The 22862-nt window shown below is 41.2% G+C and overlaps 1 protein-coding gene across 1 annotated transcript in view; it reads right to left on the minus strand.

Moving 5' to 3' along the window:
* The window catches only part of LOC109959020 (voltage-dependent calcium channel subunit alpha-2/delta-2-like), a 123998-nt gene that overhangs the window by 7502 nt on the left and 93634 nt on the right, over positions 1 to 22862 (minus strand). Inside the window, exons 7-14 of the mRNA XM_020598072.1 lie at positions 20588 to 20719; positions 20310 to 20367; positions 9945 to 9995; positions 9500 to 9599; positions 7031 to 7192; positions 5431 to 5541; positions 4513 to 4591; positions 252 to 301 (exon numbers count right to left, since the gene is read on the minus strand). Coding sequence (XP_020453728.1) covers positions 252 to 301; positions 4513 to 4591; positions 5431 to 5541; positions 7031 to 7192; positions 9500 to 9599; positions 9945 to 9995; positions 20310 to 20367; positions 20588 to 20719 — 743 coding nt within the window. The remainder of the gene's footprint in view (positions 1 to 251; positions 302 to 4512; positions 4592 to 5430; positions 5542 to 7030; positions 7193 to 9499; positions 9600 to 9944; positions 9996 to 20309; positions 20368 to 20587; positions 20720 to 22862) is intronic.

The raw sequence follows: 22862 nt of genomic DNA on the forward strand, positions 1-22862 counted from the left end.
GGAAAGAGATCTGAAAGATTTCAAATCACAGATTCCAAAAAAACCTTCTCATACAACAATATCTGTTATCACCTCATCTCAACCTGTTACTTCCTTTCTTTAGTCATCCAGCTGTAGCATCTTCTGTCCGTTTATGAGATAGAGATAACTACAGTCTGTGTACTTATCAACAAAGCAAGGATGAAGGAAGAATAGCTTCTTGCCTGAAATAGTTTTTGTGGGTTCATAAAGATACATAGAGTAGGTCTTACCTGGGTGTTGATTCTGATTGCTCCAATCGATGGAATTTCAAAGTAGTAACCTGAAGATGAAGAGGAGAGAATCAATACTTTATTCCAACAGATATCTTGTGTGCAGCCTTCCTTATGGTGCATGTCTGTGGCACAGAACGTTGAGTTTTCAAGAGTTAAACCATCACAGTATGTACAAAATGGATCCATTTGTAGAATGGAGTCTAATCTCCTCCATATGATTAGGTATCATCTCCAGTTGATGATGAGTCGTGCAAACATGGCAGAGCTCATGACCACTGACTCCTCCACACTCATGGCTGTGCTGCAGGATGTAAATGTAGAGGCTCATTGGGAATGCTGAGCCCTAGGCGCTGCTGCTGATAATTACAAATGGAGGAGTGTGACCGACTGGGTCAGTAACCATGCCGCTCCCCAAGTTATTAAAGCTATGAGTGTTTATACAAAGAGCTGTGAAACAGAGGCAGCATCATCAGAATGTTAAAAGGCAGAGACGACTTATTATTTTGATACATTATGCACTTTGCTAGTGGTTTGTGACAAGATTTGCCTTCTCTGTCTCATTTATTTGCACATCTGAGGGGGCAGACATGCGCTCGAGCACATGCGTACACATCTCTGCAGGTGCAGATTTTTGTTGCAGTTTTGTTCAGAGCAGCAGTTTGTCCCAGTGCTCTTGGCTACATGCCAGAAGTGGCATCTGTGGTTGTAGGTTAAAGCTTGGTGAGAGGCGAAGAGAGGAAATATAGGCAGTAACCGGAGAGTACGAATATGGATCTTGTTCCATACTGTGTAGGTCAACAACAGAGATGCACAGTGTGACGGGCAATTATGAATTTAATCAATAACCTATTTACTTTGTAATGCTCATTTACATAATGCCTCAGCGGTATGAGAAGCCAGTTTTCCTCGAACATCATCTTCACATTCATGAAGGGTCTGTTCCAAGACAAATATTTAAAAAATAATTTTTGGTATGGTTCAAATAACTAGGCTAACTACTTTGCACTGAGGTTGACAATACTGATTAGGTCAAGATTTATGCTATGTGCACCTATGTATGTATGTTTTCTTCCTGTGTAGACCAACATGCACTATTTCCTATTCATATTAAGTTTTCTTATTATGTCTTGCTGCAGCACAGCTGCATGGTGGTTAGTGCTGCCACCTCACAGCAAGAAGGTTCCGGGTTTGAGCCCTGGCTGACCTGAGGCCTTTCTGTGCCGAGTTTGCATGTTCTCCCTCTGCCTGTGTGGGTTCTCTCTGGGATCTCCAGGCTCCTCCCATAGTCCAAAGACATGCAGCTTAGGTTGACTGGTGACTCTAAATTGCCCATAGGAGTGAGTATGGGTGTGTGTGTGTGGTTGTTTGTCTACATGTCAGCCCTGTGATAGACTGACGACCTTTTTGAGGGTGTACCCTGCCTCTCGCCCAGTGTCAGCTGGGATTGGCTCCAGCCCCTCTGTGACCCTATTCAGGAATAAAGCGGTATAGATAATGGATGGATGGATCATGTTGTGCTTAAGACAACACAAACTGCAGCAGGTTTACCCAATAAACATGTTTGTTTTAAGTGATATGGTTGAGGATTTTACTTCTGTTGTAATTGGCAGTCTTGAATTTATGGGAGTGTCACTGCTGAAGGTATGGAGCAAGTTGGACCATCTGTGGTCGAATGGACCAAAAGACTTTAATTCACATACACAGGGTGGAGCTGAAACCCAAGTCCAAGAGTTTGTTGACCAGTCTACTGGGAATGATGCTATTAAATGCTGAGCTATAATCAACAAAGAGCATTCTTATATATGTCCCTTTCCAGTCAAGGTGTCAAAATCGTGTATGTAAAGTTGAAGAATGGCGTCCTCAGTGGATCTTTCTGCTCTGTAGGCATAATGGTTGTGTGTGTTTATGTTTGTGCTTGTGTGTGTTACTGTAGTTTGTCAAAAGTGTGTATTGTATGTCACGAGCGAAGGGTTAGGGCCTGTGGAAGTGTCGGGGAGCTGGCTCTGTTGGAGTAAAATACCAAAGAGTAATAAGAAGATATGAGAGCACAGCTCCACTGAGGCTGGTGCATCAATGCTATTGTCTCATGTTGGCACAGACTTTAGTACCATGGTAATCACTACAGCGGTGAGTAGCAGAGAACATGTTGGCACAGAGGCATAATCCTGGACTTTCCCCAGCCTGACAGGGAGATGGCATGGTAATCATCCTGCTACCAGACTCCTCCTGCTAATTAATAACAACTTCTGGGGAGATACTTCTAAAGCACTTGGCTCTACTTGCAATAAGCTAATCAGCAGCAGCAGTTGGCCGAGGCTTCATACACAAGGCTAAAGTCCTCATAAAGGAGCCGCTTTAGATAAACCGAAACACTGAGAACCAATATTAAATCAAAGTACAGAAGAGTGGAAAAGAAGTGGGTTATGGATTTAAAAAATGACAGTGTTGAAAATGGAGCACAGCAATAGCAGTCAGTTAGGTGGGGCTAAAATGAGCTGAGCCAAAATGAGAATCACGCAGACAATGCAGCTAACAAGAAGAACGGCTGAGTCACATGGGTTGACACACCGTCAGTCAGAGACGGGGGGGGGCCTATTTGCTGGGTTATTTTAGGTACTGCGGCAACTTTAATAATATATTCATCTCACATCACACACAGTAAGACAGACAACTGAATACTTCTTAAAGATAATGGGTCTGTAACGTTTCAGCTGGCTTTAACACTTTATGTTCTGGCAGATGTGATCAGATGTGCTTTGTTTCACCTGTAAGTACATCAAACAGTAATGCCATAGTGTCCTGGAGAACACCGGTACATCACTGCAGCAAGGTCAGAGGTTACACCACTGGAGGCCAGCAAAAACAAAATTATTAGGGGCTGTTAAGTTATTCTTTAAGTTGTGAGTTATACATATACTGTATTCAGATGGGTACTACACAAAGTAAGGTGCCACCAGAACAGCTTCAGTGCACTTTGGCATTAATTCTACAAGTCTCTAGACTCTACTGGAAGGATGAAAACCATTCTTCAAACAGATATTCCCTAAGTTGGTGTTGTGACGATGGTGGTGGAGATGCTGTTTAACATGTTGGTCCAAAATCTCTGATAGGTGTTCAGCTGGGTTGAGATCTGGTGACTCTGGGGGCTATAGCACATGATTCACATCATTTCCATACTCATCAAACCATTCAGTGACCCCTTGTACCCTATAGACAGGGGGCCACGGTCATCCTGAAAGAGACAATTCATTTATTCAGGTTTCTCCTTAATTGTCACCCATCTGTCCACACTGTGTGTGTGGCCTCATAGCAAGGAGGTCAAAGTGAATTGTCCCACTGTTCAAACGCATGCAGGTTTAGTTATTTGGAAACTTTAAATTACCCATATTTATGAATATAGCCTATGCGTGTTGGCCCTGCCACAGAAGCAGCTTTTGGCCATGAATAATGCAGTACAGAAAACTGATAAATATATTCTTTTTTTTATATAGTACGTTAGCGTCATAACTGTTCTGACATTCTCAGAATCTCAGATTTTTAATTTTTCACGTCCCATTACTGGTCATTCTTTCTTTGCCTATGGAAAGGCACCTAAAGGGTCCATACTCTTCAACCCAACATGTACTGTTGTGTACACTTGGCCTTGGCAAAAGTGTTCTCATTAAACTGCAACTACTGATTCTAATGACTGATTTTAATGACCGATTAGGCTTTGAATTTCCCATTTACTGTAAGAATAACTAGACTGGGTCTGTGTTCAATAGACACTCAGTACTGTACCTTTATGTAGCAAACATTAAATTGCAATTTTGGACACTTTTGGAACATCATTAAGAGGGTTAGTGTCACCCAACTGTAAATTTTCCACATATTAAATGTGATGTATTGCATTGGAGGGTTCTTAATAGAACAACATTTGCTCCATTGTGGAGATTTTGACAGGACTATATCGTGTAAATGTCAAACTGAGAATTCAGACAGCCAAATGAAGCAGGTTGGGGACAAATAAGATGCCCTATATGGTAAATAAGGAGTGATTTGGGACAGAACGTGGGATCATGTTCCAAGAATCCCCTACAAATTCCTTCTTGCTGACAGTTCCTTTAATATCACCATGCACAATCTAAGTATTGTCCAACTGATATTAAGCATGATGAAAAATGCAGCCATCTATGAAAAACCTTCTCTGCTTCAATTACTTCTCTTTTACATTTTACATAGAAACACATGTTTCAGTAGAAACATCTCATCCTCTTACCTCTGTTGGCACAAGCGATCCACTGCAAAGGGGTGACATCATAATTATGCTGGCCAACAGAGAAGGTGAACACACGAACCTGGATGGAGAAAAAGACAAATGGGTAGAGACAGAAAGGACAAAAGAGACAAACCATTTGAAGGGAATACTAGAATAATGCAGGCATGATTAAAATGGCCAAAAACCAAAGTTTCTACAGAGACTGGAGCAAAACTACACCACACACCTCCTCCTGGGTAGCAGAAAATTCACAGCCATGTGTCAACTACAATGCGCACATCTTAACTATGATTAGATTATCTTTCCAAGTCAACTCACACAACGGTCTCAGACTGCAGTGAGAAAGTTGTCAAACTGCAGATTATTCCTGTTTGACAGCAGCTTTCATGAGGGAACTGGATAGTAATGGATATCAGAATAAATATTGGTAGGGCTGAGAAATGGGGGGAAGGAGGGGTGGAAGTGACAACACGATGGGAACAAAGACACAAACTGTGGAGCTATTGGTTGTAATTTTATAGGCTCTGATGATGAAGTAGCTAATTAGTCAGAAGGTCGGAGCTGTTAACACCAAACAGCAAAACAACTTGAAGGAAACAAAATGAGGGGGTGGGGTTACAAAGAGTTGAAGACTAAAGAGATGAATCACAAGAGGAAAAAGCCAGAATCAAAGCATCCAAAATGGAAGTGGAGAAAGCTTGGAGAGGACATTATGCTGCACAGATTGGAGTGCTTGGCGTGTCTGACAGCCCCACTAACACGACTGTCTGTGCTATAATGAGACATTGTCAGTGCAAAATGGTGGGAGACAGGGAGGAAAAAAAGGGGCCTGCTGAGACAGTTTCTGGACATGCATGGTCTCATGGGCTGGCAGAGCAAGTAGATGAATGGATAACACCCTTGTGGGGACAGCCTCACCGTTTTGTTGGGCCAGTTGTACTTCTCAAAGATTTCCTGTGCACGATCCTCACCGCCATCTGTAAACATCATTATCATCTTATTGCAGTTGGCCCTTGGGGCACTGCTCTCCTGTGGTACATGAAGAGGGAAGGCGATCACGCTCGAGCATCATGTAAAACAGTGTAGTATTGTGGTAAGTACGTCAATGAAGTAAAGGGGAAGGAACACAATATACAGGTATTATAGAAAAATGAAGGCAACCCCACTAATTATAAACAGTATAAAATCATAACAAATGGTTAATGATGCACCATAATGTAGCTGCAATAAGACATAACTTCCAGTTTAATTGCCAGCATCTACAGCTCCTCTAGCAGACACCCTCTGCTCTTAGACCCAGATAAGGAGAAACTCACCTCTAGAAATCCCTTTAAACATTTCTTTAAACTCATTTAACACTTAAAGGCAAATTTCTGTAATGTCCCTTATGTTTAAAAATGTGTGTGGGTACATATATGATTGTAACTTGATTTATTATTGGTGCCTAATCTGGAAGTGTTTAAGTATAACATGGAGATAGGGCACTGTTTGTTCCGGAATGACGACCATTTTGTCATTTTTGTCACTCAAATTATTTAATATCTAAAACTTTTGTGTTTCGTCTACTCGTACATCATTTGACCAGACAGGAGGGAGTGACTAAATAATACTTTCCCCCTTATACTGCTTCATCTACACACACAGGGTTCCTTGCACTATCATAATTTTAGTATTTAATTTGAAGTACACAACATTATTCTAATGTTAAATTTGATTGTGTCAAGACTTTCGCAGACATTTCAGCACTACTGTATACGCTTATAGCCAGGCACCAGTTTTTAGCGTTCAGTTTTGATACATCTCCTCTCCCTGCTCGGACGGCAGCTGCTATGGATATCCAGGCCAGCCACATGTCAAACTGACAAGATTCAGATAAAGATAAATAATATTGCTACAATTACATATTTTTATTGTACTTCTGCCACCAATCATGGGAGTGAGTTTGCCACAGGGAGCGATTAAAAGGGGCCTTTTTATTTCTCATTCTGCTGGCAGAGGAAGGGGTGGGGGGGGTGGGTTGGGGGCTCCAGCATTTGGCTCTGTGCCTCCAAGCCCATCAGAGGAATATAAAGCGTCTGTGGCTGATCTCCTTTAGGCTGTGCTCATCAATCATCCCATCAGAGCCCATTAGGGTGGCAGCCTCCTAAAATATACAGCGGCATACGGAGCTGAGGCAGCACCTGCATTGAGCGCACACGGGCTGCCGACAGACGTCACAAGAGCACTGGCTGCTGCAGTGTCACTCCATCGCCACAGCAGTTACAATCAGACTATCTCCAACAATGACAGAACACTGGAAATGTCTTGTACAGACTTGAACCCTTCACTGTCAGAACTGTTATCACAGTAAGTTCAGTTGTGTTAACTGGACTAGACAGCAACTCTCACAGAATGTAAGATGCTGGAGCTACAGTGCATTATATATGTTATTTACGACTATCTAGAAGCACATGATTCATCAACCAAACAAACATCCACCCAGGCATTACCATGCCATGAAAGATGTGTTGGTTCTTACATTGAGAAGCTGCTCAAAGGCAAATGTGAAGCCAGACTTGTAATCAGTGGTTCCTTTGGCCTGCATATGCATGACGGCCTCCTTGAAGATCTTTTTGTTACGAACGTTCGCTTGGACGAGTGTCCTGAAGCATGGAACAACAGCATCGGCCTTCTCATTGAACTAGAAGGGAAAATACAAAAACACATGTGAGCACAACATATATGTACACAAACTTCTCCAGACAAAAATACCTTCAAATAAAAAAATTAAAAAAAAAAGTGTGGGTCCAGCTGTGTTTTCTCCATCATACGTGTGTGTGTGTGTGTGTGTGTGTGTGTGTATGTGTGTGTGTGTGTGTGTGTGTGTAGTTCATGGTGGCAGGATGCAGACATGAGTATGTGCAGATGTAAGCTGCCCTTCTGCTTTCTGGCTGGCAGTAAACACTGGTAATTACAACTTTCCACACAAAGAACAGGTGCACAGGCAACACCAATGCAAACAACCGAACAGAAACCCAGCCAAGGTAATATCATCTGTCTCATCTCATCCACCAAATTAGTTTAAAAGTGTGTGTGTGTATGTGTGTGCGTGTATTTCCTACTTGTTTTCAGTGTCTATGCATGATTACAATATTAGCAGAAATGTCTGTAATAGCATGTTTCAAACGTTTCTTCTTAAAGGTCAGCTTTAAAATTTACTAACATTTTCAGACAGATGGTTTGCAAAATGTCGACATTTCTCACAGGTTGGCCCATATTTAAATTGGCTGACAAAGAAATCAAAGAATATTCTGAGCCACACATTCAACAATCATAACAGCGGTATTTCTTCGTATCACATCTTTGGTGCCATAAAAGGTTGTGATATATAGCAGCAGCTCTGAAACAGGATTAAGAAAAAAATGTATGATATGAAGAAATTGCTAGGAAATAGGAAAAATGCACATATGAGTAGTTGTTTGATGAGAAATAACTAGGATGAAACATGTAAAATTAAAACAGAATAAAGAGGTTTGGCCAGTAATTCTGTTGTAATTTATTGTTATAAGGTATGTGGCCACAGGAACACCGGCTTTACATTTATTCTGAGTGACAACAGTGAGGATATGGGTACATAGTCAGTGATGTACCCAAGGTCATCAGGTGTTTTTCAGGTCTTTCCAGCATCATAAACCCTTGCTTGGGCGACTCTGAGGTTGATCAAGCCTCAGCTTGTCCCCAGCTGCATTCTCCTACAGATCTGCTCTCGTCAACCATAGCCACCCGGAGGCTCTTCTCTGCAGCCTGTGTTGTTATTGATGACTTTCCTCTTTCTCTCGCCTGTGATGCCAAGTGTAGTGTAGGCTCTGTAGACGGACTGCCCTGAAAAACCCCTTTGCCTTCCTTCCACCCATTCCTGTGGCAGTCATTTACCAGGATGTCCCATTTCTCCCTCTTGCATTGGAAAGCCTCCTCCATGCAGTCCTCCCATGGTACTTTAGTAGGCTAATGAAGTCATACCTACCAAAACAACCAGTACCCCTTGTGGCCATATACCTGTTATTGTAACAATAAATTATACTAGAATTAGTGGCCAAACCTCTTCATTCTGCTTTAATTTTAGGTGGTATTTCCAAGTGATGTCTAGTTATTCATAAACAACAACTCCCAGGCTATTTCCTAACAATTTCTTCATATTACTACCTAGTTAATAGCCAGCAAATTAAAGGGTTACCAATACATATATAAATAAAATAAAATATCCAACCCACAATGGGTTACATCTTCTATCTCAAATACATAAAAAATAAAAAAGTTCTATGAAACAAATTCTGCATTATTGTATCTAAACACACTTCTATTACAGAAGTGAGGTCACAGTTGAACCTAAAGAAGCATACAAAGTCTTTGATGATTATTTTCAGTAGATTTTTAGTCAGTGTTTTGTGTTTGCAAATAATTTATAGCATGCTTTTGTAAGTCCTCACTTTCTTTATAGGGATGAAAATCAGATGCGTTCCGACCCAGATTACTATGCTCATTTCTTGCTCTTAGAGCTGGGATTTAGAGGCATACAGTGGCTAAGAGCAATGGATTATGAAGGATTACTGAAGGAAGTCTCCAAATAGAGCCACCACACCAAGGATATGGATGTTTGTGTGCGCGCGTGTTATCTGTCCTGCAATACAGGATAACATTAATATTCCCCTAAACATTAGTTCTAATAGAAAGCTTGGTAATCAGCAGAGTGAGAGAGACAGACGGATGCACAATCCCACATGGACAACTGTGTTGCAGGGAGAGCAAATACACTGTAATGAGAGAAGTGCAGCATACAGTATGTACTGCAAGCAAACAACTGGGAGCACTGTGAGCGCACTGGGCCGTTTACTGACTCCCTGCAAGATTGTCAAATGCTTAATGAATGCAATAAATGTGTGCTATTGCTATTTTCAGGAGTGATTTGTGTCATTAATTGCAAATCACGATCTGCACGATTTCCACTTACCCTGGCCACATTCACATAATCGTCATCTGACAGAGTGTCCAGCATCTCCACAACTGAGGTTTTCATGAGCTTCAGAGTGAGTCCACTGACACTTCCACTCCTGCAGCAAAGAAGCAGCAAAGCACTAAGAGGTTCAGTTACAGGAAGATTTGTCTGAGTCTTGGGAGCTACATGAATTCATGTTTTTCATATTCTATGCATTTGTTAATGTTATTGTTTCATCACAAAATTATTCCATATGTGGGCATAATTTCAAAGTAGCATCTGTATGCTGCACAGTAATGTAGTGGGGAGTGGACTTCAGTTAAGGCCAGAAGATGAGAAACAATTGCCTTCCTCTACTTTTAGGCTTTCCCCAGACCAACAGGTGGCACTAGCGCCCTTTGAACAAAACACACTCTAGCCAAGGGGAATACATCAAAAGAGGAGGAAGAGAGATACTCACACATCCACAATGATGACCATGTCCTTTGGAGATGAAGCACCTTGGATATACCTGCACAAAAGACACAAAGAACTGGCTTTAATTTGTTCCCAGAATCTTTGAATTCTCCCTTTAGTGCAGTTCACAAAGTCACAATGAACTGAGCCATGATAATATGGCACAGCCACGGCTGAGCCTAATTAAGCTACAGAATACAGACAAGGCTTATGTACTCAGAAGGGTTAATAAGTTGTTCTATATACTTCAGTATTGGCAACAGCTACTGTAGGATTCCTCTATAATGAATTACAATGCCAACTTTAAATAATTCCTGTATAAGTCAAAGTAATTGCTAGTTTATAGTCTAAGTACTTAGTAAACATTCAGGACAGTGGCCTACACTGGACTGTACAATCTTCTAACCACACATACCATATATTTCCGACACCGATCAACATGCTGAAACAGGTCTTACATAGCAAAAGTCCGTCGTTTGTGAAAAAATTGAAAAATGTTTCAATAAATCAAAGTACTCACTCTTAACTAAAGGAAAAACAGAAGACTTTAGGGCTTAAAACAAATATCAAAGACATACAATTTGATTTTCTTTGTAGTCACACTATAGTGGCTCATACTTTCTAATAAGATGTATATTTAGTCACTTGAAATTTACATAAACTTGACAAGGAGCAGCCTGAGCAGTGTTGGCCTGTGCTGAGCTAAGTGCTGTCAGTAAAATAAGAAAAAGCTGACGCTCTCTTCCTTTGATGACTCATCAGTTGGGTGTCAAACACATTATTTATTCTGGCGGTCCCTTTGTCAGAGGAGGCACAAGCTGCTTAAAACCATTATGCTTCTGCTGCAAATAAGCTCCTAAAATAGGGCTGTTCTGGATGCTTGCCATTTATGGCACAGCGTAGGCCCACAAGGCAGAGACGGCCCTGAACTAGCAAGGCCAGACAACTTGTATCTTGGAAGGGGTGCACACATAACGTCTGTCTGTGGTTGATAGAGGATGACTTACAGAGGGAAATCAAAAATGCCCTCATTCCGCTCCAGTGGCAATTAAATTCACATTTACCCCTGATACAAAGAGAGCCGAGATTGATGGACATTAGAGACTTTTCGCCGGCACACTGCAGGGTGTGTGGGGGGTTTCAAATGTGAGTAATAGTTTGACATTGTGAGGAGTGGGCAGGCGAGCAGTTAGCAGTCGTCTTAGGCAAAGGCAGAGTGATCATCAGGGGTCTCTTTCTGCTGATTATCAGCCGTTCCGCTGAGTATGGAGAGAAGCCAGCAGCTGCCTGTGGGCCAGACAGCCTCTTTTCTCATGCTTGGCCAACCTGATATGGAGGGAGAGTGATGGAGCCTTGGCTCCACAAGTCTCAGCACTCACTAGCATGCACCACTCTAAACTGTAGAATGACCCCTGACCCAGGCTGAAGTTATGTCCCTCAGCACACTGTCTGGCCTGTTCAAAGCGGTTTTTCAGACACAACCTGGGCTGTAAAGCTGCCTGTAACCCCCCCCTCCCCCCAAGGGAGAATCCAATTATTTTCAATGATAAAGAATGCCACATCAAAGGTATAACTTCAGCAGCTCTCCACAGCTGTGTTTGGCGTGTGAAATCAGGTCTGGAACTATGAGGCATATTGGCATGCACTACTTTTATCAATTTAATTACTGAAATCTTAATTTGAGGGAGTGAGAAAGAAAAGAGAGAGTGAGCTGACTCCTGTCTTTTGAGTGGATGGGGTTTGTGAAAGCGATCACTGATGCAGGATGGAAACTTGGTCAGAATGTGGCCCACGTCTCCACTCCCTCAGGCTCAGGGATGGAGACACCCCATCTGAAGATTGAGGGAGGGTCATTTGGTGAGGGCTGATGCCTGCAGACCAACTGCAGGATTTCATTAACTTCTCTGGTCAGTCTATTTCTCATAGAGGAGAATGGTCTTTTAACTGTACTTCCAAGTTATTTTTATGGGGCTAAATGTTAATTATAAGGCAAAGCAGACCTCTTTTACTCTCAGACCTCATTACAGGTCATCTTCCACAGCCACAATGTAAAATCTCACAGTGACCGACCATGCAAACCTTGGCTCTAAAATCTACTGAGAAAATATCACTTTAAAGCAGATTGTCTCTGTCTAACTGTGAAAATGGCAACATTGATCAGCATTAATGCGGTTTAAGAGGAATGTGTGAGCAGTGCTGGAGTAGAGAAAAGTAACCATGAGCCAGGATAGCGTCACTCAACACCGAAGCTATAGTGCTGCCACGGCTGATCTTCCCTGCAGATTGCCTTGGTGTATCAGCACCGCTCACTTTCTCTCCATCGCCTGAAGTACAATTGAATTTTCTCTGTGCCTCTGAGCAGGGAACATCAGGATCAGAGAGAGCAGGACGGAGTCAAGGATTTTCAGCCCACAGGCTGATATGCAGTGTATAGTTATGATAAAAATCATGAATAAAGGCTGGTATCAGTGTATAATTCTCCACATTTTGACTCATGGATCCAGATGTGTTGTTTCTGCATGGATTCCAGTCAGTAATTACCTCGCAGTTTCTGCCCACTGATGCCATTCTTTCCCTGTCATTACCCAGTCTCCTGCATGCCAAGGCCAGGTGACAAGCAGATGGGCCTGGCTGGTGCTGAACTGAGCCCTGTCACCCATTTTGCCCCACTGCGACGCAACCGTCAGCCGACAGACACAATACATCAAACCAATGCTCTCTCACTGGAAGTTAGTCAGCATCTGACCACTGCTACCACCAAAACTATTCTGAGCATTATTTTAGATGTCACTGTTGAATTTACACATGAATCCAATCTGGCACAGTTTCAGTTAACAAGGTCCAGCTGAAGACAACATAAGAAATTAAACATTAAAAAACTAAATGTGATCTGTTGCAATAGAATTTGTTTGCTCTTATTTTAACTGACAGTTCTGTTTTTTTTAAATGATTGTTTATTATTAGTTTATTGACACATTGATTTATTATGACAAAGAAGTGATCAAAGAATTTTCAATTTGTCAGTAGATGTAAAATTTAAAATCAATTTTGAATACTGATTGTCATTTACCAAAAAAAACATTCAACATTTGCTGGTTCCAGCTTCTAAAATGAAAGAATTAATTTCTTTTTTCTGCTTTTACGTTGTAGTAAATTGGATCTGCTTTTATTTTTGTTCTATTGGTCTGACAAAACTATCAGTGTCTACACATCACCTTGAGCTCTGAGACCTTGTGAAGGGCATTTTTGAGCATTTTCTTTAATATCTCGTAGATTAATTGATCAATAACAAAACTGCATTCACAAACTAATTGATAAGGAAAACAGCTCTTAGGCAATGTATGGGGACTTGCAATATATCACAGACAGTACCAGAAGTCATTTGAGCTAACAGCAAATAACCTTTTATCGCTGCAGGTTAAATGACCTTTTTTCATACTGTGATATATTAACTAAACAAATTGAAATGCGAGTCTGGCCACAGCAGCAGCAGTAGCAGCAGCAGCAGCGACTTGTATGCCCATAAAAATGACCAGAAAGCCATAGAATGCATAATGTATGTCATGAAATAGCACGTTCATACCATCACAAAGACGTAAGTGATAATATGTACAATCCAGTCTGATGTGTGTATGCAGTAGACATGTGCTCTTTACACTGAGGTGAACAAATTGCTGCTCTAAATGAGAGGAGATTAAACCAGGAGCATTCACAACCGCCCCACTCTTACAACCTGCCACTACCCCCTCATAAATCTCAAATAAATGCATAAACAATCAATGAAAACAATATTCTGCATTGTGGTAAAAGAGTCTCATTGGAATTCATGAAATTGTTTTATCACGGCGCTGTAAAATTGATACATTAACTGTGCTGGCGGCTAACTCTCAGGAGATCGTGTTTATGGACCCTGACCCACTGCACAAAGTGTTGTGCATTGCGTTTAAACTGAAGGAATTATCTACTACAGTCATTTCAAAAACACGCTATAGATACACACAGGGATGATGCATGGAGTGGCTCGGGCTCATTTTACCATGCTACAGTGTAAGTGTGTGGAAAAAGCTTACTGTTTGTTTGGACTTGTGTGTTCATGCTCATGTTGTGAACTGTGGCTGCATGTGCAGTACATATACATAATGAGTGGGATGTAAATACAGTACCTTCTGTGCTGTGTGTTTCTTCTTCACAGTGTGAGCTCAAATATGCATGCGCCATGTTCGGGAGATGTTAGCAGAGTAACCACACCATAATGGGAGAACTGTATATAACAAAGAGAAACCGCTAGCATGTGTGTGTGTGTATGTGTGGATTTGTGTTGTGCTGATGGGCTTATTATTTTATGGACTGCTACCCTCTTAGTGCTCCTGTGGATGTGCCAGGCGAATAAAGATTGAATTAAGATAAAAATATATGAGGTGGTGCCCAGAGAGCCTGCAGGAGAAAGAGATGTTGTCTGTCATTTATTTATTCTGCTTTCTGTTGATTATGTGAAGTGTTGGTACCAACATTCAACATTTCCATATTTTTGGTTATGTCTAAGACAGACAGGCAAAATTTTATGCTCAATTTTTTCTGCCACTTTTCTTTCTTAAAAAAAAAAAGTACAGAATATTGAATTTGTCATGCAAGTTTATCATACATATTAGTCATACTGAAATACATCAGTGCACATTATTAGTAGACACTGCTCTGTCACTGTTGCTCTTACAAGTGGAACAAAAACTCTCCTGCGGTGTCTTCTTATCTCAAACTGAAATGTCATCAGTTTTTTGATTGGGACTCTCCTAGTAAAACTGAAAAGGCCTTGTGTCACTTTCAGTCTCACCAATAACACACCAGTCTTTCTTTGTCTCAGTTTCTCCCTGAAGTGGGGTGGAAAGAATGAAAGATGGAGGAGGCAAAGCTTAAGGGTCTAGATATTGGGAATGGTATTTTGAGGAGCCTCAGCTTCGAGGATTGACCAGCAGTCATAATATTTACAAAGAGGTTAGATTGACTTTTTGAAGAAATCAATATGTGATATAGCCTACATGCTGTTGTGAACATGGGAGGTAATGGGATCTTTGCAACGCTTGGCTAACCGGACTCCATGCCTGTCTCTGGTTATTTCTCTCTTCACCCTTCAATTTTCTCTCTCCCTTTGCCTCACTTCATCCTCCGCTTCGCTTCCCTTGATAACACGAACAGACATTATAATGGACAAATGTTAATAATTAATGTCAGAGCAATTGGAGACAATTAAGTGTGCTGACTGGACCATTAATTTTCTTGGGGCTGTTGGTGAGGGAGAGATGGGAAGAGAGCCCATCTGTGGAGGTAGGTGGCCCTCCCATCCTTTCCCTCAGAAGTGCAGCTGGTTAGCCCAGGCCAGGTCAGCCACGCCACCATCCATCCTTGCCAGTGAAACTACAGGTTTATTATGCTACAAAAAGCCATAAATTCTGGCTGTTACTTTCACTCTCTGAGGTAAATCGCATCTTTAACCGGGGGACCTTTCCCAAAGACAACGTTTCTGAAGCACGTTCCTGCGACTGCAATCTGTGTATTCCAGTTGCTATAGTGGTATTTATCTGGCATATCAGCCCAAGTAGTCTGATGTATCTGTGAGTTTGTGAGTAGAAAAATGTGTGGGAGGGCATGTGGGGTCAGGGTGCTTGTACAGTGTCTACTATACATGAATGTAGAGTCATTCTTGCCTATATGTTGTTTAAACCTGTATGTTTACCCCTGATGAGGTTTTTGACTTGTGTACTTGTTTAATCAAATTGCTATTCCAAAAAAGTGAGATCACTTTTTACTTTTATTTTGTTTGCTCTTTTGTTTGTTTTGTGGACTATTTGTTCTATGGGCCAGAGGTCAACTACTATTTATTTATCTATGTTTCTACAGTCACATGTACATTACTGGTCTAATATTGGTGTGGGTGGACATTAAAGTAGTTTGTAATATAATATACAACTATAATAATAAAACTATTTGTTAGTCCATATGATACTCCTTCCATTACTGTGTCATTTGTATTGGGGTGGTAACTCATGGAGCAGTGAGATTACAGGATTACCCGTTGCTCTGAGTCGTGACAGTCTGGGCACTGCTGTCACCACAACTGGATATGTGACAGAGACAGTCGTGTTCCTCCTTCATATAACATGGGACACACACAGCACATCCTTATGTTCAATTATATTAACGTTACTTTATGAAACAACTTCTTACTTATTATTGTGATTTTCTTTTTACACATTTTAGTAACTAATGGGTAATGCAGTCTGGACAAAGTGAATCTCCTCAAACATCTCAGCCGTGTTTCTGACACTAGTTTACACAATAGGATGTGTTTCAGTCGTTCATGGAATCTGACACTTCAAGTGACACCGGCTCTCAGACTTCTGCTAACCATTTGTTTTGTGGAATGTTGTTTCCACAAACATGTCCACATTCAGTTTTATTCTCTTGTTAAAAAAAAAACAAACAAAAAAAAATAGCTGCAGTGTTAGTAATTTCTACAGTATGTTTAGTTATTAAAGAATTAGGAGAATCAAATTTCATTCCAAGTTTAACTCCATGTTGGAGCATCAGCTGTGCTTATCTCTGCTCTTGTACAACTTATGGTAATACTCATGTGTTACTGTTCCTGTGACAGATGCTGCTATCTGTTACTGTCATATAAGCACATATGATGGACTTACCTCACCCCTGCAGAGTGTTTCTGTAATGTGCATGATAGTCCAGACTCTCCAGAAAATGCCACTTGGGGAGACAGCATGTTAGACTATAATGACACAAGTCTGACCTGACATATCGTGACACTCTCTGCCACGGCCCCGCCACTCAACACCACTGGGCACAAGTTGCTAGGCAACAGGCCACAGGAATGTCGGCGGCACTGGCACGAAGTGAAGCTCGGCAGAAATGACAGTGACAAACACGGAGGACCAGGGGGGTGACAAGGTGCTGCTCTGTGCAAAAATACACCTCTGCCCAACCTTGTCACACGCTGCTGCCGATCAGCAGCCCTCCTCATCTTTCTCCTTCCTTGTTCCTTCCTGTCTCCGGGAAGTGTCCCCCAGTCAAAACATGTGTAAGAGAATTAACATAGGTTGTACTTCAGTTATTGCACCAACAGATCACAGACAGGACCCTTGTTTTAACTTGTCCTGCTAATGCAGTGCCTTGTTTTCCAGCATTTGTCATCGTGTTTATAGAGTTGCCTACTGTGACAGCAGAGCACTAGGGAGACTTTCCTAGATTGTTAACTTAAATTTCAGGGAACAACTTGTTAGCTGCAGTATGGTGTTAGACATTCCTTTAAAATTTTCTCATTAATAGGCCCAATCTGTGATCTAAATATCTTACCCCAATAAGAACCTGTTATCACTGATTATATTAGAATATGTTAGCAATTTATGGTACAGGTTAGACAAAGTTACTGACTACTGACTGACTGACTGGTTGAATGTTTGGAAGAAGGACAGAAACTGTGTAAACTTTAAATTATTTTAATCATATAATGTTTTATGTAGTTATATAAACTGCTCTTTTCAAAAGTTTCAATAGTTTTGCTACAGGATAAACAGCAGCTTTATGCTGTTTTATCTAAAAACTGCCGCAGGAATGACGTAACATGGAAGTTAGTATCACCCCGGTTCCTTCCATATAAAGCCAATGAGATTTTTGGATTATTGTGAAAAACAGACTCTGTGACGAACAACGATTTATGACACGTTTTGTTCAGCAAGATAATCTTCAAAAGTGAACACCGCTTTTATGATTTTAGAAATGTAAAAAGCTAGCGTTAGGCTATAAACAAACGACAGCATGGTCACCACCACGGCCTCCGAAGTGTAAATTGATTTAGTGCGCTTACCTCTCCTACAAAATTCTTTCCTCTTAGCATGACCCAGTGATCATGGCTGTGTCAGAATAGTCTGCAAGTGCGCAAGTATAAAAATATCGAGACTGTAAAGTCCGGCTAGTAAGTAGATGAGTCTCTGTGTTCGGGGGCGATGACGTTTAATATGCCAGACAACCTCCGTAGTCTTTGTAGCACTTGTTAACAACTGCCTTTTTTAAGACATGTAAAAGTAGTAAAAATCACTTGTGTTAACCACAGACTTTAGTTTAAGCGTCTAACCCACTGACTTCAGGGAAAGGGGACCAGAACTGCAAAAATGTTATCTAAGTTCCAGGTTTTAAGACTTACTGCTCCGGCACTCTATAGTTGTATTTAAAGTGCATTTCTTTCCTGTTTTGGTAATCAGTGCTAGTTGATTAGAATGGCAGCACTGCAATTTTCATGTTTTTGTGGGTCAGTAAATTGAACCTTGAACCTGCACTTTTTAACTCCACTAGGGCATCAAATGACAGGCTTTACATTCAATTTGCTTCATGATCAATGTATTCATTTTCCTTCAGACTCCAGTTTAATCAAGCCTTGGTATTTTGAATCTTGAGTTTCATACAAGCTTCACCAGAATGCAAAGGTAATCTCTTATTTGTTTGGTCTGAGCTTGTTGACTTCATCTGACAGCTTGGCCTGACCTGAAACAGCCACTCACTTTGAGCTGGCCTGAGACAGAGATGGAAAATGGGGTCAGATCTAATCAACACTGTTGTCATGATTATGTCCAGTTCACTCCATCCTGTAACCAGGCAACAGGCAAGGCTGCCACAAAGCTGATGTGACAGTCGCAGGTAGATTGAATGTGGAAAGGTGGACAGGAAGCTTGGGCCTTTGGGTGGAGGGGCTGTTTGGCCCGACGTAACCCAGTTCTGTCCAGCCTGTCAAACTTGCCTGTGCTGGTACTCGGTACAAGGACCGGCAAAGGTGGCTACCTAAACAAAAACATTAGCCCCTATCTTGTTTTGTCCTTGTACTAAACAGCAATACATCTTACATAATCACTTTCAAGATAAATACAGGTCAGGAAACCAATCTGATCCAATTCTTTTATTTTGCTGCAAGCTGAAGGTAGTGTACAGGAGGTCTACAGGAGCTAGAGACACTGTACAGGAATCTTAATACAAGACTGGATTTAAGAATTAAAGACTTTCTTGTACATGTGGCCGTCTTAATGAGTAGACATGGCTTAAACAGCCAGTTTAGGAAAATTCTCTTTAAAACTGTCCTTTTATAAATGCGTTTCCAATATATACAGTAAATAAATTGTCAAAAAATTTTAATAGCACCTGCGTTGATGCACAGAGCATGTTACTTGTGCAGTAAAGAAAGTGTGTGTAATAATTTAAAATTGTTAATCCATGTACAATAAGTGGTTACTCGTTTTCACACCAACAGTGAGCATAAAGTATCATTATGAAGATGAAAAGACCTCAAATTATTTACATTACAACAAAGGTTTATACATTCATTATAAAACACGGATGAAAAATCAAGTGTTTTTACATCACGTGCACAGACTCAGATCACATAAAACTGTCAACTTTAAGACTGCAGGACACAACTACTGCTGACAGCACATCTGTTGCAATGACAAGTTAAATTTCTACACTTTCACTCTGCTGTTGTTTGTATTGGTTGGAGGTTGTCTGCTTGCAACTGCACTGTGCTTTGAGTGCACAGTCACTGTCTAACACACATCTGGACTAACACTATGCACTCTGAAAGTTCTATTGGTGTCAAAACAGTTTAAAAGTATGCATGTATTATAATGTACAGACAAGTTAAAGGAAGAACCGGAATAAATCAGTGGTCTCTTCCAGGATTACAGTGCCCCTGTACATAGAACAAGAGGGGTCACTGAATGGCTTGATGTGCAGTGAAGATGTTCTGGTGACCCAACATCTTACCAAGGGTGTTTTCACACTTGGTACCTTTCAGCTCTCAAAATGAACAAACAAACAAAAAAAAAAACAACCGACAGGAGTAAAAGGTTCAGATTGATAAGCAGTACTGAGAGGAGTACTGTTAGAAATCTTAATGATACTCATATGGATGAGTAGTTCGGTGCAAGGAAGAAACTACTACACTTCTCCAGATATGGAACAAAGAACACATCAAACTACAACTGTCTATAAGGCACAGACATGCTGAGGGTTTCTTACAGTTTTCAGCTCATAGAAAGAGTGAGGGGCTTCTTTAGGACTAAGCAACCCCATTAAGACAGGGCTACAGGACAATAATGGTGACGGTGATGGTGTTTCTCATCATTTAATACCGCAAAAGAGTCCAAACTGATGCTTCTAAAAATTACTTCAGTGTTGTAAAATGATGAGTATATTAGTTGCTCTGTCCTTACTCTACCTCAAATGGCCATAGACATTAATAACTTGAGAAGAAACAAAATTATGCTGAGACTAGATACCCCATAAATGCTATAAAGGTGTCTATAAAGAAGGCACTTACCATGGTCTTCTGCGGACGTCGTACAGGTCAATCTTGTTGGGTGCCCTCCACGGAGTGGCTAGAGGGAGCAAGAAAATAAGTTACAGTCTGTACAGTTGACCGTGGGATATTTCAGATCAGATTAAAGTAATCGTAATTTCATTCTGTCCATTGAGTTACCAGTACAGTCATCTGATAAGAGACTGCCAAAGTTCTGCAGCCGAGGGGCCCTGGGGTCAATTTAGATTTTATCTTGCTGTGAGTTAGGCAGACTGTTGAGTCATTGCCCTCTGGCCTACCTGGGTAGTATCGTGTTACTCCCGTGGCACTGCCAAACACCTGCCAGCGCAGAGAACTGTCCTCCCGACGGTTTTCGATGAAGACCCTTTCCAGGGCTTGGGTCCAGTTTAATTCATTTAAGATGACTGGGGCTATGGGAAAACACACACACACACACACACACACACACACACACACACACACACACAACCAATGGTGCCGTGGCAGGGCGAATTCATTTAAGATGTCTGTGGCTATGGGAAAACACACACACACACACACACACACACACACACACACACACACACAAACAATGGTGACGTGGCAGGCAGAGTTCCAGCATTTCCTTTCAAGTTGACCAATTTACTCAGATAGTTTCTTTCAAAACAAGAACTTTAAACAGACTTTCACCTAGATTCTAACATCAATCCAAAGTTTTTTTTTTGGTTCTGCTAGGGGATACTGTTCAGTTCACCCAAGTGTTTAGCAAACAAGGTCCTGTTGACATGAGCACAACCCAGAATATGCTTCTGGTTATATAAAGTTGAAAAAAATGAGAAGATTTGCAAATTAGCTGCTGATTATGTGCCCAAGTCCCTCAAAGTATGCATAAAAAAAAAAAGCAATAAGTGCTTAAACTACAGGCGCTGAAAATAGTTTTTTTTTATAATCCGATTTCCACCCAGTTTTACAATACTGATTTCTGTGAGCCTGTCAAAATAAACAATTTCTCAAGTAATAAGCCCTAAATATAGTGTTAGCACAGTGCAAAACACTAGGGTTGTGCTGTCAGTAACCCAAACACCGACTGTCCTTGCTGAACGACCTTGTCTGTGCCAGCTGCAGTAAGCTGAAGGCTGTACATAACAATGGGTATATGTAGGAAGCTCGGCTGACGGTGGCCACCCGAGCAGGGAGATAGTCCAGTCTGGGTTATCTGTGAGGAGTGCAAAGACAGAATCATAGATGACCTTGGAGGAGGTCGCGTCACTCTCAGCATTTGGAGGCAGAAGGCACTTCTGATTTTTTGAAAGCATAAAAATACTAAATATTTCCGTGTTAGAGGACTGCTCAGTGATTGGAAGAATAAAGAGAGGGAAAAGGGGTGAACAAGAAAGAGAAAAAGACCTGGTCTGCTTGTGCATGTGCAACTAAATTGTGTGAGTTAAAATTTAAGGTCACAGACATATCTCACAGGTCAGCGGTGCTCTGTAAAATGGATTCATGGTTGTGGAGGAAGTATTCATCATCTAGTCAACGAGAAGTGAAATAACACTACCATGGCATCAACGTGCATCTCTTTCCTTTCTGCCTCAATCTCATGCAACTCATGTTGTATTTACACTGTCCTATTTCTTTCCATTTTGATGCACATTATGTTCATTTCTGTCTTTACAGCATGAGACAATATGCATTCACATGCACAAACCAAAAATGCGCTCAGTCTGTGTTTAATAATTAAGCTGAAGTCAAAAGATGGGGAGTGCAATCAGAGGTTTAATAGCCACCTGATTAAAGAGGAAACAAGATGAGGCACTGAGCTGAGGAGAACTTCATTCGCTGCTGATTTAATTACTCAGCCAACCAAAGCTAGATAAGCCTCTGAACTGACAAGTCCGGCTTTCCTCAGCCCCCAGTTTGAAATTCACACAAACAAACGATCTTTATCCACTTTTCCCATGCTTTTCAATTACTGCTCAGTCTTTGCCGAGCTGCCAGTTTCGAGGTAAGAAACGCTGCGCCAACCTTCCCCCACCTGCTATTTACCTTCTTTTGCTCTAAGCTCCTGAAGAATCACTATCACGCTGGCATTACCTAAAAACATAATATTGCGTCAGCTGAAAGTGCCGCTCGACCTTGCCAAACTCTCTCCAAAATTGTAGCTCAAAACAAATTCTAAGTTTCATTAGTCTCTAGCATCCTGTAAAACAAATATACACAAACACACGTGCGCATACACACTCACTACAGAAGCACTAAGTGGTGTCTGGAGGATAGGAATATATGAAAGCCAAATTGCTGGCATCACCAAGGGGAGCTCCTCAACATGTTTTTCTCAGAATTCATAGACATAAACATAAAGGAAGAATGGAGGAGGATAGAGGCAGCCCTACAGATGGAGATAAACATAAAACCTAGAGAGAGGGGGGGGGGGACTGATGGAAAGCAACACAGAAATTAACACGAATGAGTGGCTGCTTTCACAGCTTGAAAAAGGCAATTTCTCACCCATGAGGGAAGGAGAGAGAGAGAGAGAAACAAAAACTTCACTTCACTGCTAAATAGAAAATGTCA

Source organism: Monopterus albus, unplaced genomic scaffold, assembly GCF_001952655.1.
Source record: "Monopterus albus unplaced genomic scaffold, M_albus_1.0 scaffold36.1, whole genome shotgun sequence".
Taxonomy (NCBI): Eukaryota; Metazoa; Chordata; class Actinopteri; order Synbranchiformes; family Synbranchidae; genus Monopterus; species Monopterus albus.